At 38.8% G+C, this 12,924-nt stretch overlaps 1 protein-coding gene across 1 annotated transcript in view; it reads right to left on the bottom strand.

Annotated features, from left to right (window-relative positions):
* ZMYND8 (zinc finger MYND-type containing 8) overlaps positions 1-12,019 on the bottom strand; it is a 53,630-nt gene extending 41,611 nt beyond the window's left edge. The window contains exons 1-2 of the mRNA XM_069872090.1: positions 11,865-12,019; positions 1,921-1,991 (exon numbers count right to left, since the gene is read on the bottom strand). Coding sequence (XP_069728191.1) covers positions 1,921-1,991; positions 11,865-11,878 — 85 coding nt within the window. The 5' untranslated portion in view covers positions 11,879-12,019. The remainder of the gene's footprint in view (positions 1-1,920; positions 1,992-11,864) is intronic.
* Positions 12,020-12,924: the final 905 nt, after the last annotated feature.

The following is a 12,924-nucleotide window of genomic DNA, read 5'->3' as shown; positions in this document are numbered from 1 at the left end:
AAATGATCAGAGCCAACAAAGCAACGGCAGCTGCAAGATCATGTGGCTGAGAAGGTTGGGAGGTGAAAGATTGACCCTTTCTATAACTACGAGGTATTAAACCACCTCACTGCCCAGAGAAACTTCATCTCAACCCTACAAAATAGTAGAAAGTTTTCTGTGAGCTTAATCCATTGAAGCAGTGCACCTTCAGACCAGACCAGCACTAGAAATGATGCAAGCGAACAATTCACCTGTTTCCCAGCTGATTAAAGCAACTGCACCAAAATGCAGACATTTACCACAAAAATAGGCAAACTCAAATGACTTTTAGGCCATGATGATGTCACAGTGACAGAACTAACAGCAGTTCAGCTCACTTGATGCACGTGAAATTCTTGCTAGTACTAATAGGTGGGCCAAAGGCTTTCTAAGGAGAAACAAAGCTGAGATTTTATGTGCAGCTAAATGCATCTAATAATCCCCTTTGTCTCTTTAATTGAGTTCTCATACTCAACGAACTCTTTCATAAACAAACTGGTCACTAAATAGCAGGAAAATATTTCAGATTTTAAGCTGGTTAGAAAGTTCAAGTGGCTGGGATCTGACAAGCAACACAAAGGAAGTAAAGCAGTGAGAGTACAAAGCTGGGCGCTTACCCCATTCAGCAGCGACCACTAAAGCAACAAGAAACAGTTTATTTTCTGCTGTCTTAGAAAAGTGAAATAGAGAGCTAAGTTAACATCAAAAGCAGTCCAGTGCTGGAGACTGACATGCAAAACCAGAAGCAAAGGGAGAAAAGGACAGGGAGAAGGAGCAAACATAGCAAGTGACTCTTTTCTGAGCTGTCAGATCATATGTGCTATCTCATTTAACCATTCCACAGGAAGTCAAACAAGAAATGTACTGTCCGTTAGCACAAATAAGTCCCAAATGCATTTTTTAACTATGTTATCTACCCACACTACCTCCTTAAAAAATAAAGCAATGCAGATGTGATCTGTACCATGTTTTCAAAACGATTATAACTGTGCACTCCAGAGTTAGTAAGACCTATGAGCCCTGTAGCAGAAATGTGAAGAATAAGCGGGCATGTGCCAGAATTTAAAAAAGATGGTAGTTACCACTGCTGCCATTTTACAGAAGTGGCTTTCAAGTAAACTGAGCTGCAAAGTCAGCTGCAAGTACAAAAGGAGATGGACCGGCCACTGGCAGTCAGTTACAACGAACTGGAATAAACAATTATGCGCAAGTATCCTGATTGAAGGGCATTTCTGTTCCCTCACTCCAAATGACAGTAGGAATATTTACACTGATATAAATGGTTATATATTTGGCTTTCTTTATACTAAGAGACATCATTTGCCTGTAACTCATTCATAGGGAAAATTCCAGAAAGGAGTTTATTAGAAAGGAGGGACAGAAATACTTTAGGTAGGAGGACAGAAATTCTCAGTCACCTGCAATTCTACCACCACGTTCAATTCACATCATGGTAACAGGATGGACATGTAAATGTCCATGAAATACAAACTGCTCAGGGGATGAACTTCTCTGGAAACAGAAATTTTACTATGCTTATTCTTAGGAAAATGAGGATCCATTACTGCAGGAAATAGTGCCTTATTAGTATCATTACTACTGTTGTTATTTTCTCCTACATTGCAAATCTAAAAGTACTTTAAAGGAAGCCATGATAACTGAGATGATATAAGTGGCTGATTTTTTTTCAGTATTTAACCTTAGTTATTCATAAAGTAGAAATAACAGATCCTGCGTGGAGGGGAAGTTTGATAGATAATAAAACTCAAGCAAAAATTAAAACACTTTCTACTATACAACAGTCAATTTAAAAAATACAATGTGTCTTGAGTGGTCACTCAAGAGCAGCTTCCTGGTAGATTACAGTAGAACAAAAATTAAATACTCCTTCTTACTCACCTTTGGATCGAGTGGAGATATCCATCCCCTCCACCACCTCCTGCTCTGCCTTTATTTCCTCTTCAGCCAAGCTGCAGGATTCAAGAAGGTGAATTAGAATCGTTAAGGATTGGTCATTCCCATGTCTAACTTCATGTATGGAGGTTCAACACAGCACTGTCAAATACAACTATATTAAAATGTTTGGCGAAATAAAAGGCTTGCTGCTTGCCAAGATAGACATCGACCAAAACACGAAGAGAAACAGTTCAGGTACACATGTATGCTGTATGTTACCAATTTCAAAGGTAATATTTTCATACTAATGACAGTCTTGTAAAATGCACTGATTATTATGTCACTCTCTGAATAAATTGTATATGACTGACAAACACGAATTCTGTTCCTTGCAGCTCCTAATCTAAGGCCTCTATGAACTGTGGGGATAGGTGCCTGCTAACATTTCAACGGTCTCCAACACCAGTGAACAAATTAGCTGAAGCAGAAGATTTAGAGCAGCTTGCAAAATTAGAAGATAACATGCAATTTTTAAAACTACTAAATAATTTCAAGGATTTTGAAACTAGACTACGTAATAGAAAACAGAATATGTATCATTTATTGGGAATACAACTCCACCAGTTATTAACTACAATAAAGAGTAAACAAAACAGAGTTGTTACTATCATTCAACCATTTAATCTTACATAGACAGTTTTAATTCAGACCAGGTACGATTAAGTGATTAAGTAGATGACAAACTATATCTGACTTGCTGATGTTCTACTTTCTTATAGTGATGCCATTCAAGAAATAATTCAACTAATTTGGCTAGTTAAGGCAGTTTGTGGAAGGAAGGTGGGAGAGGGAAAAGAAAGGTGAAGTATTAATATTGAATTACACACCATATTTGGAGATCTGACTGTCACAGACGTAAGATAAAAGCAAACATATGACATTGAAGCAAGCCCAAATTCAAAATGATAGACAAATGAGATTATGGTGCCTGAAGCAGGCATCAGAGTTGTCCATTAATATCACCAGAGCGCAGCAGCCAAGTGGGATGTAAATCTTTTCCTCTGTAGTGACAACTTACTGTCTAGTCTGATAACAGAAGTTGCTGCTGATACCAATTTATATTGATATGGCAGACTGTGAGCAATTGCTGCTATGGAGTGGATTGAGATTCCATTCAGCCATTCCAGCTCTAGGGACAGCTAATTTCTGCCACAGAGGACAAGAGGACAGCTAGAGACTTTTGCTTTAGCCAGTGTGGCTAAATCTGCATGAGACAGCTATCAGAGCTCAGAAATAACACTGGGGACTTAGTTACATTTATATCTGAGAAACTCTTCAAGCTGACAAACAGTTTATATTAGCAGGAGGCTTATTACTGGTATAACTTAAAACAGCTTCCTAAACAAAGCACAACTTACCCGCAGAAGGACTTTTTAGCCTGGTATTTATCAAAGCTACTTTTAATTAACCATCAACTACTGGGGGGGAGGAGAGGGTTTGCAATTCCTCTCACACTTCTAAACAGGACAGCTATGTCAGCAAAAGTTTTAAGTACAAATTAACCAAGCCCAATGTATGGAAGACCCAAAGATGAGCAAACACACAAACTCCAGAAATCATTATTCTTTACTTGTCATTTGTATACAGCAACAATTTACAAATTAAGCTCTTTAAAGTCATAAAACACAGAAGAGTTCTTCTCTCCTACTGGCATCCAATCTCCCAGCTCATGGACTACACTGTTAATTTCAGCAGCAAGGAAAGGCAACCATGTGACCAGAATTAGGGTGAGTAGCACAGTTGACCATCGCACAAAGCTTCCCAGATTTATTTTGCATGGGTAGATTAAAAGCATAACACAGTTGACCGTACGACAATGCTCACCGATTTACTCTGCATGGGCAGATCAATTATCCTGCACATTTGTTACACCCTTTCCCAGAGGGCCCTCAGCAAAGAGGAGCTGGCAGTGTGTTGCAGACACCAAAATATTTCACGCATCGCTTGCCTCTGCCCATTCTCTTTCTTAAGCAATGGAAAGGGATGGGCTCATAGGATAGGTTCATTGCTCTCTTCCCAAGCTGCACTGGTTTTTTTCTTCCCCTCCCCCCTTATAAAATCATATTTCAATATTGCCAAACTGTAACAAAACCCATATTTTTAAAACAACTCGTATATATAATGAATAATACACACAGGTAGATAGGTAAAAACACACATTAGTTCTGTCAGGAGTAAAGCAATTTGGCAGTACACATTACCTGGTCTTAAAATATAGATCCAGTTTCAGCCACAGACTAGGACATACAAGTCTTTATGAGACTAAGGTTGAAGTCTTAAGATAATTTTACACAGATTGCTACTAAAAGGAATGGTTTCCCCACTCCCTAACCTCACGTTTCAGAAATCACATTCATTTTAACTGAATCAGTTCTGTGATCAAGCTCACTGTGCAGCTGGATGTGCAGAAGAGAGGAAATGGGAGTGCACCACATGTGGGGAAGGGGGATAAAGAGTAATATCCTTTTAGCGGTGGCTCACATTTAAGTTACATTAAGACAATCGTAACGTTCCAGACTTATCCAAAAACCTATCAGGTGCCATTTTGTTCAAATCACAAGCTCAGGGGAACATGACACAACAAGAAAAACACACTAGTTGCTACAAGTCAGTAATAAAAGAGAGAGAGTGGAGAAATGGGTGTGACAGATGAATGCAGCAACATAGCAGGAGGAACTGTTCCTACATCCCTGCCCAAAGCAGAGCAGGAAGTTCCAGAGCTGACTGAAGATGCTCTGCACCTGTGGGCCCAAACCCAGCACTGTTACAGGTGTTACAGGTCAGGGCTCCTATGAATTACTTTGAGTGCATGAGGTTTCTTCAGCTCTAATCTGCCTCTCCCCGTCTAATGAGTTTACTTTAGGAAATTCAGCCTGTTTCCTTCATCACTTTTTTGAGCGTACTTTCAATAGATCTATAGAGACGAGAAAAACATTCTTCATAAGCAGCTCAAGATGAACAGAGTATCTTGACTTGACAGATCTCTGACACATCACATAAAGGACACCTGAAGACAGCTTTCCCAAAGATTTCGAGTATAAATGAACAGTCAAAAATGCATTCACCACTTGACATAAAGGTCTTTCATTTTTCTTAGCGATGGAGGTGCACACATCCTATGCACACGTATGCACACTGTGCGTCATCCACAACTAAAATAAAATTCTGCAATTTTATACTATACTACAAAAGCTGAGCCTTAGAGGAACAGATTGCATCTCCATGTTCTCTACTATAATTAATTTTGCTCAATCTTTTAAGGGCACAAACATTTAAGTACGTAAGAAAATCACTGAGATCGTTCAAAAAAAAAAAAAAGAAGAAAATGTGGGGGGAGCAGTTAAATAAGCACATTAGACTTAGCTGTCAAACATACTTGAAATTCACAGCTCTTCAGAAGCATCTCCCATTGTTTTATTTGCTGTAATGTATTATGACTTGCACAACATGACATTGTTTGAATGGTGGCGGTGATGATTGTAGTGGTAATCTTTAAGACTTAAGTTTGTAAATACATGCTAGCAATTCACAGCAAGTTTACAGTAACTTTTCTAAACTGACAGATCTTTTCACCTTTTCACTTTCCATCAATATAAACAATATTCTGAAAATGCCTTATAAAGCACAAACTTCTAAACACAGAAATTTCATTAACAAGAGATTTCAAATTATATAATCCAAGAAAAACAGGTCCTTAATGACAGGTACCTTACTATTACCCATAACAAAATAAGAAGAAAATTAAAACCAGCAGCAGAACAATTATAAACAAGCATCTTGTTCTATGGAAACAATAACTGTGCAATCAAGTAGCCTATTCTAGAGAGTTTTATATTGAGAATTCATTTTTGCAGGACTTAGACTTGCTATTTCAGATGGCATGCAATACTATCTTGTATGTGTATTACGAATGTGATGCTCTGAGGTTGCGGATCAGAAATGATACTGGTATATACCCAGTTCAGTACCTAGACGAATATAATAAATACCTTACATCATTCTGAAAGCTACTCTTATTTCCTCATTAAGATGAATGAACACAGAGAAACATATTTGAAGAACAAAACTGAAATTTAAGCTTTGCTAGTTTCACTGTCAATTGAACGCCACCTAAGCATTTAAAATTTCCCTAATGGTTTTGACAAAACTTAAAGGAAAAAAAAAAAAGAAATTGCTATCTAAAACATTAAACTTATTTGTTTCATACAAAATTAGTTTAACATGTCTGAATGAGGACGGAAGGTGTGGAGGTTATTCCTTGGGGCATAGCTGGGGGCAGAAAGAATAAAAATAAGGATTGCAAATACACAAGATTTATTGATAGTTAAGTAAAAAGGCAAAGAGAACTTAGCTGCCTATTTTTTAAATATGCTCTCTATTAAATTGAAGAGAGGGTTTGATTTTTTTAACATTAAAGTCAGTTTTTCAAATTTCAGAACAGTAAATAAAATACTGACTTTTCTATTCAGGAAAATCATTCCTGTACATGTAGTAGTACTTACCTGAAAAATATACATAGACAAAAAAATTTAAAGCTGCTCTAACCTATATTAACTACAAAGAGCAATTAAAAGTTGCAGATGAACAAGTGCACCTTGACATTTAACCAAGAAAAACTGACAGATATGGAAAACCACTCAAAACAACTAATGCCCACATACACAGTCTAGATCCACATTAGGGAATATACATATTAATTTAAAATCAAGAACTATACACTTATGGATTTCATTTTTCCTTTTAATTAACAGAAAACAAAAAAAAAAGAAAAAAATTATTTAAGACTGTAAGCACCAAAACTGAATTTCATCCTTATGATAATTCCTGCCTCTCCTACATCACATTTGTGAGTAGCAAGTCTAAATAATGATTTCAAAAAACTGCATTCAATAAAAACTTGAAAAAAAAATATTTGCATGCCATTGCTGAATAAATAGCAGCTTTGTATAAGCACTCACCTATAACAGTCTCTTACTCATCGGTAGCTATGCTATTTATGCAGGATTCTTAAAATGGCGTCTGACAGCACTGCACTGCCTCATTCCTGCACTGTAGCTAAAATGGTAGCAGTTTATTCAATAACAGGACCTCTTGTTTAAACAGCAGTGCTATGTTCGAAGCAAGCATCTAAATATCAGAAATAGTAAAGTATGACAAAAGGACACTTGACATCCAAATGTTGAACTAAAAAGGCACAAGATAGGGAGTTTTGTGAAGTCACAGGTTACTAAGGAAATCACTCAATTTTAGATTCACTCTCCAGTTTGAGCGCCTCATGTTTTACGTTTCCTTTTGCAGAATTCCCTACAAAATGCTTAATTTGTGTTAGGCTATTAACATGCATAAAATGCTTGCTCAGATATCTACACACAGCAATGGTTAAGCTAGTCACTTCTGATAACAAAGTAAATACATATATATTTAATTTAAAGAACATTAAGTTCTTTTTAAAACCTTATTCTTTATCAGTGTGCATTCAAAACAGCTCCACAAAAGAAAAAAAAACAGGGGAGAGAGGAACATCCTTGGTGTCACACCGTCTTCTTTAATACTATAAACTATAGAGCTGAGGCCCAAGCAAGGCAACCAGAACAGCTATAGGATTTCAGATGCTAAAAAGATGATCTGAGGACAATCATATTTGTAAGTAAAGGTTTATACAGGCTAAGTCAAGAATGTTAACATTCTGATACAGCATGGTTTTAATCTCACAGTATGAAACACAGACGCTGAGACAACTGACAATAAAGGGTTAACATAAGAATGACAGACAACTTCTATCAAACAAAACCCCCTCAGTGCCTATTTCTAAACTAGACTTTAACTCATGAATACAAGACATGTTTATTAATAATCTATTTTAAATACTTTCGAAATAGAATTTAAAGGCCCAAACTTGATGGCCTACTATGACAATTTTTGGTCTCTGGTTTGTAGACCCCTCCAAACCAGTGTACTGCTGCAAAGGGGTTTGCAGACAATAACCAAGTAAACCAAACCTAGTCTAAGAGGTTTATATTCACCATAACGGGATTGGTGTGTCCATGGGAAAAATACTAGGGATCCACAAAAAGAACAGAATTTGAAAATTGCTGTATACTATTTTCTGCATGGGCAAAGGTTATGTTCAACTTCCAAGATATTTAGGAGATTCAAATTAATACCCTGAATTCCAAACAGAGAAGAGGAGAGCTTTTATTGAGATTTACCACCCTTTAACCAATTTTGCTGAACTGCCACCATTGCTCTGGAAAATTGACCATGACCTATCACTTTTCAGCTACTGGATCCGCATGGTCAATACCTTGAAAACAAAGGGGAAAAAAACAAAAACAAAATCACCAAGCAAAAGTGGCATCATAAAATGGAAGACAACTAAGAAAATAAGCCAACTGAACTTTGTGGACACTGATATAAAGGGCTATATATTTGTAACGTAATCTACCTATTTATGATTTTTGAGCATGATACTCCTTTTATTACATGCTTCCTCAGTAGCAATGTAGGTTTTCCCTTACATCTCAATACTCCTGCCTGACTGGGGGAGGGGGGAGGGGGGGAATGTCACATTTGGAGTGGTTTATATTCTGCATTTTTTTCATTCTCAGTATGGTAAGTAGTGCCATTTGTTTAAAGAAATCACTCAGTTTTTCCCTAGCACTATTTAGCTTCCAACTAAAACAGTTAGCCTGCAAAGAATGAAAGAGGCATGTAACTTCTAAAAAGCTACTGTTTTCATCACAATTTATAATCCAGATTCCTCCTTGTTTTCCCCCCCACTGCATTCGTTGTCCAGCTAATTACAAAAGTTAACTGGATGTTGGCACTAAATAGTTATGGCTAATCATATTTATCCCAGGCAATTTAAATTACTCTTTAGTAGCTAGAAAACTTCAAGTGCAATTACATGATTAACTGCTAGTTACATTAAAATAATGGCCATTTGCTACAAGCTGAATAAACCTCAGCTACATTGCTTCATACATGTCCTGTCTAATTGTGATAATAACAAGACCCAGTCCTGTAAAATCTTGGGTAGAAAGAATATGTGCCTTTTTCCCCGTGCCTATCACTTAAACAAAACCCCACATTCCATCTGTCCTGAACAGTAGAATAAACAGCAAAGAGTGCTTCTTATTATGCAATCTATGAAAGCAAGTGATAACTGATAACATCATACCTTGACAAAGCACCAAAAAATATATGAAATTCTTCAGCTTGGCTGAATTTGCTTTACTTAGATGGAACAAAGATGGCAGAAATTTCCAGAAGGCCTTTCTCAGTTTTGCCACTGCAATTGTCAGTCTTTAACCTACCCTCTGCTTCTATTGGCTCAAGCACTCCCCGGAGCAGCGTGATTGGGCTGATCTGTGAAACAACACTGCTGTCTCTACCTTACCTCAGACATCTTGCTGCAATGCAGACATTTATTTTTTGTGAACTATAAAAGAATTATATTTGAGTGATTAAAAATAGTGAACTTTAACAGACTCACGATTCTATGTTTCATTACATGCACAAGGGCAGCTTATACAAATATGCCTCACTGTCAGCTGTGTGTCTGGAGGTGCAGATTTGAAACAGATCCTGGTTTAACAAAACCTGTGGGAGCCATTTTAACACAAGCTTTCTGATTGCAGATCACTTACTCCTGCTTCCTCATATTAAACAAATATTACATTGCACACTATTTAAGACTGAAAGTAAACTGCTATTGTGTATAAACTACTGCTAGGAAAATTATGTCCAAGCGTAATTTCTGGTTTTAGCAATAGAAGAATAAAAAACAGAATAACTTCTTATCTGTGTCTGCACTTCCAACTGTGCTGAAAAACACATTAAAACTGCATACAAAAATGCTATCATATGAAACGTGGTGATACAACCTAGAAGTGGTTCGGGTTGCAAACTGAACGAGACATTCTTATAATCTAATCTTGGGGGGGGGATGATGGGGGGGAGGGCTGTTAAGCACCGTGAGATAGTCAAAGAAAAGATACCCATACTGGCAAACAAGTAACCACGGGTAAATTGCTATGTTGCAGAATGTTATCAAATACATGGCAACCTTCTATAAAAGTTAGCATGCAACTGTGCCTGGGTGCAGTCATTTGCAAAGCTAGCTAAGCTCCAAGTTCTTTCCTAAAATCGTGAACAAGTGTGGACTGTTAAAACAAGTCCAAATATTACATTAAAAGCACAAAAGAGCATCCTTCCTCTGCTTTTGTGACAATACGGGTGTTCACTGAAAAACAGCTTGTTAAAACAATCATGCAAGGACTACAATTAAAATCTCAGTAAGGGCACAAAATGTTCTAAATTAGTGATAAATCAAGCAAGTTTGTCTGAGATGATACTTTGTATAGCATCAGAAACACATATCCATTAAGCATTATTTACTTTACTTCATAAGGTCACTTCATAGCTGAGTACTAGCACTTTCATCACACCTCAAAAGCCTAAGGAACAACGAAAATGCGCTTTACCCTACAAATACGGTAATTCATGAACTATGAACAAACAGAAAGAAGATTTTTCACTGGCCTGAGGTACTAACAGGAAGTATAAGCCTCGAATTTCAGAGGCAAATTATTAAAAAATAGTGCTTTCATATTGGAACAGTTTACATGTACAAGTCCTTTAATATGGACGCTAAGTAAATCCAATTTTTTGTATGACTAACTACTTATCATTACTTCATCTACTGGACTAACTGACCCAGTAAAAGCAAAACGTTTGAAAAACTATTAAAAATGCTCAGAAAGTAGCATGCTGGTTACTTACCAAGTGTTCAAGCACCCATCTCATTTTTCCAGTTAAGAAGATACAACAGGCTGGCAGATTTCAGAATTTATCAAAAAGGAATTTCTTGAAATAATTACACAGCATTAAACCAAAGTTTAGGAAAAAAAAAAAAAGAAAGAAAGGAAGAAAAAAGGAACAAAACCCAAGAACGAACAACATGTACTACTGTCATGAACCACACATGATTTTATATCCCCTGGACTCCACAACACAGAACTGTGGCTGGTACAATGTATAACAAACAGGTACAGATAAAAGGTACATTAGTTTATTTGAACTATGTAAAAGAAGAAAGCTAACAGTTCAAAAACATTTTTCATAAAGAATCAGATTTGAAAACAGATGTACTGCTGCATTTTATTGAGCAGCAATCCATTTCCAAAACCTGCAGAACAAAACCTCCCTTTTAAAGGAACAAAATATTAACCATACATTGTCCCTCAGAAAGAGAAACACATTGTATTAATTACTCCTGCAAGATAAAAAGTTCAATAATCATTTTAAGTTAAGATAAGCTGCATAAAATACATGATGCAACAGCACACCACCACCTAGGCCCAGATCTACAATCTGCCATTAGCACTTTTTGCTGATGTCTAGGTTTTTAAAAATCCCATATTTTTTCAGAGATAACTTATCTTAGCTATTCCATTCACTGTTCAGAAAGGTAAACTTGCCTGTTCTGCTGTCTGCCATTATCCCTGCTTGGCTCCCTGTAGGGCAGTTAAATGCATCTGCTCCCTAGCTTCCATTTTCTCTTCAGCAGGCATGTGACACAACAGACAATAGTGCTGGCAAACTGCTCAGAGAGAGAAAGCTCCTTTGGAAAACCAGGATCTTGATAAACTCTAAAAACACCATCCTCCTGTGAAGAAGTAGGTATGCCAAGCCTTTGCCAGCCTGCAAAAACAAAGCTGTGGCTAATGGCTACTAACCATGTGACCCAAGAAAGCAAATTTAAACAGTTCCAACTTAATAAAGTGCTGTGGTGTGAGTTTTGCACGACAAATCGCAGAGAATCACGCTCTCAACCCACAACTCATAGGCCTTAGAGAAAAAAAAATGTAAAAAGTAAGGCTTACCTCTGTGGATGCATTGTTAACACAGTGTTATGTCAATACTTATAAAACATGGAGGACAGGCTCTCAGTACTCAGGCAGAAAGGGCTTGGCACTTCAGCTTGATGATCTGTCTTCCTAATAAAAGCTAATCCCGGATTGGCCGCTCCGGCAAATCTGAATGTAAAGCTTCAGGGGATTGGCCGAAAGACTTCCTGAGCGATTATCTTTGTGCAGCTCTGGCAAGCAGGAGCCATCCTGTGCGGGGAGAAGAGAGGCTAAGCTAGGCCGGGAGGGCTCGGGGAGCGGCCCCGGGCGCGGAGCCGCGGGGGGGGGAGCGGAGCCGGGGGCGACGAGGCTCGCCCGGGTCGCCAAAGCTGCTCTTTAGCCAGGAAAATAAAACAACAACACACACACACGAAAAAAAAAGCCGAGCTGGCACTGCGGCGTTCGGTGCGATGAAGGCAAGGCCGCAGGAAGGGAGCACATCGTGCAGAGAGGGAGCGTGGAGGGCGGGGGGGCGGGGGGGTTGAGACCTACGGCTCCCGTTTCACTCCGAATCCAGAGAGGATTCCCCTTTTCCAGCATCTGAACGCGTGAACGCATCTAGCAGCCGCCACAGTGTGGTTTCTTCGCCCACTAGGACGAGCCGAGCCTTAAACAGGACAGGCTCCATGTCTCATTTGCACAAATAAAAGCCCCCACGCTTTGCCCAGATGGCAGCGCACGGGGGCAGAGGGACAAGGGGGCAGAGGGACAAGGGGACAGAGGGACAAGGGGACAGAGGGACAGAGCTGCTGCTGCCGTGCCCCCCCCCCCCCCCAGCCGCCCGGCACGATCCCATCCTCCCCCCGCACCGACCTGCCCGTGGCAGCCGCTCCCTGCGGTTAACCCTGTCTGCTTCACGGGCACCTCACTGCAGCTTTTTTTCGGATGGCTGTGCTTTTTTTTTTCACCTTTGAGCGTTCTACTGAAACAAAAACAAAAGGAGAGAGAGGCGTGTAAGCAGCCGGTTTGATCTCGGGCCGGTTCCTGAGCGTTCGGTTTGGAAATGGGACTCAGTTCTCTTCCCTAGTGCAGTGGA

This window comes from Phaenicophaeus curvirostris, chromosome 18 (genome assembly GCF_032191515.1).
Source record: "Phaenicophaeus curvirostris isolate KB17595 chromosome 18, BPBGC_Pcur_1.0, whole genome shotgun sequence".
NCBI lineage: Eukaryota > Metazoa > Chordata > Aves > Cuculiformes > Cuculidae > Phaenicophaeus > Phaenicophaeus curvirostris.
The sequence above is the reverse complement of the archived record's forward strand: the minus strand, read 5'-3'. Positions and strand labels throughout refer to the sequence as shown.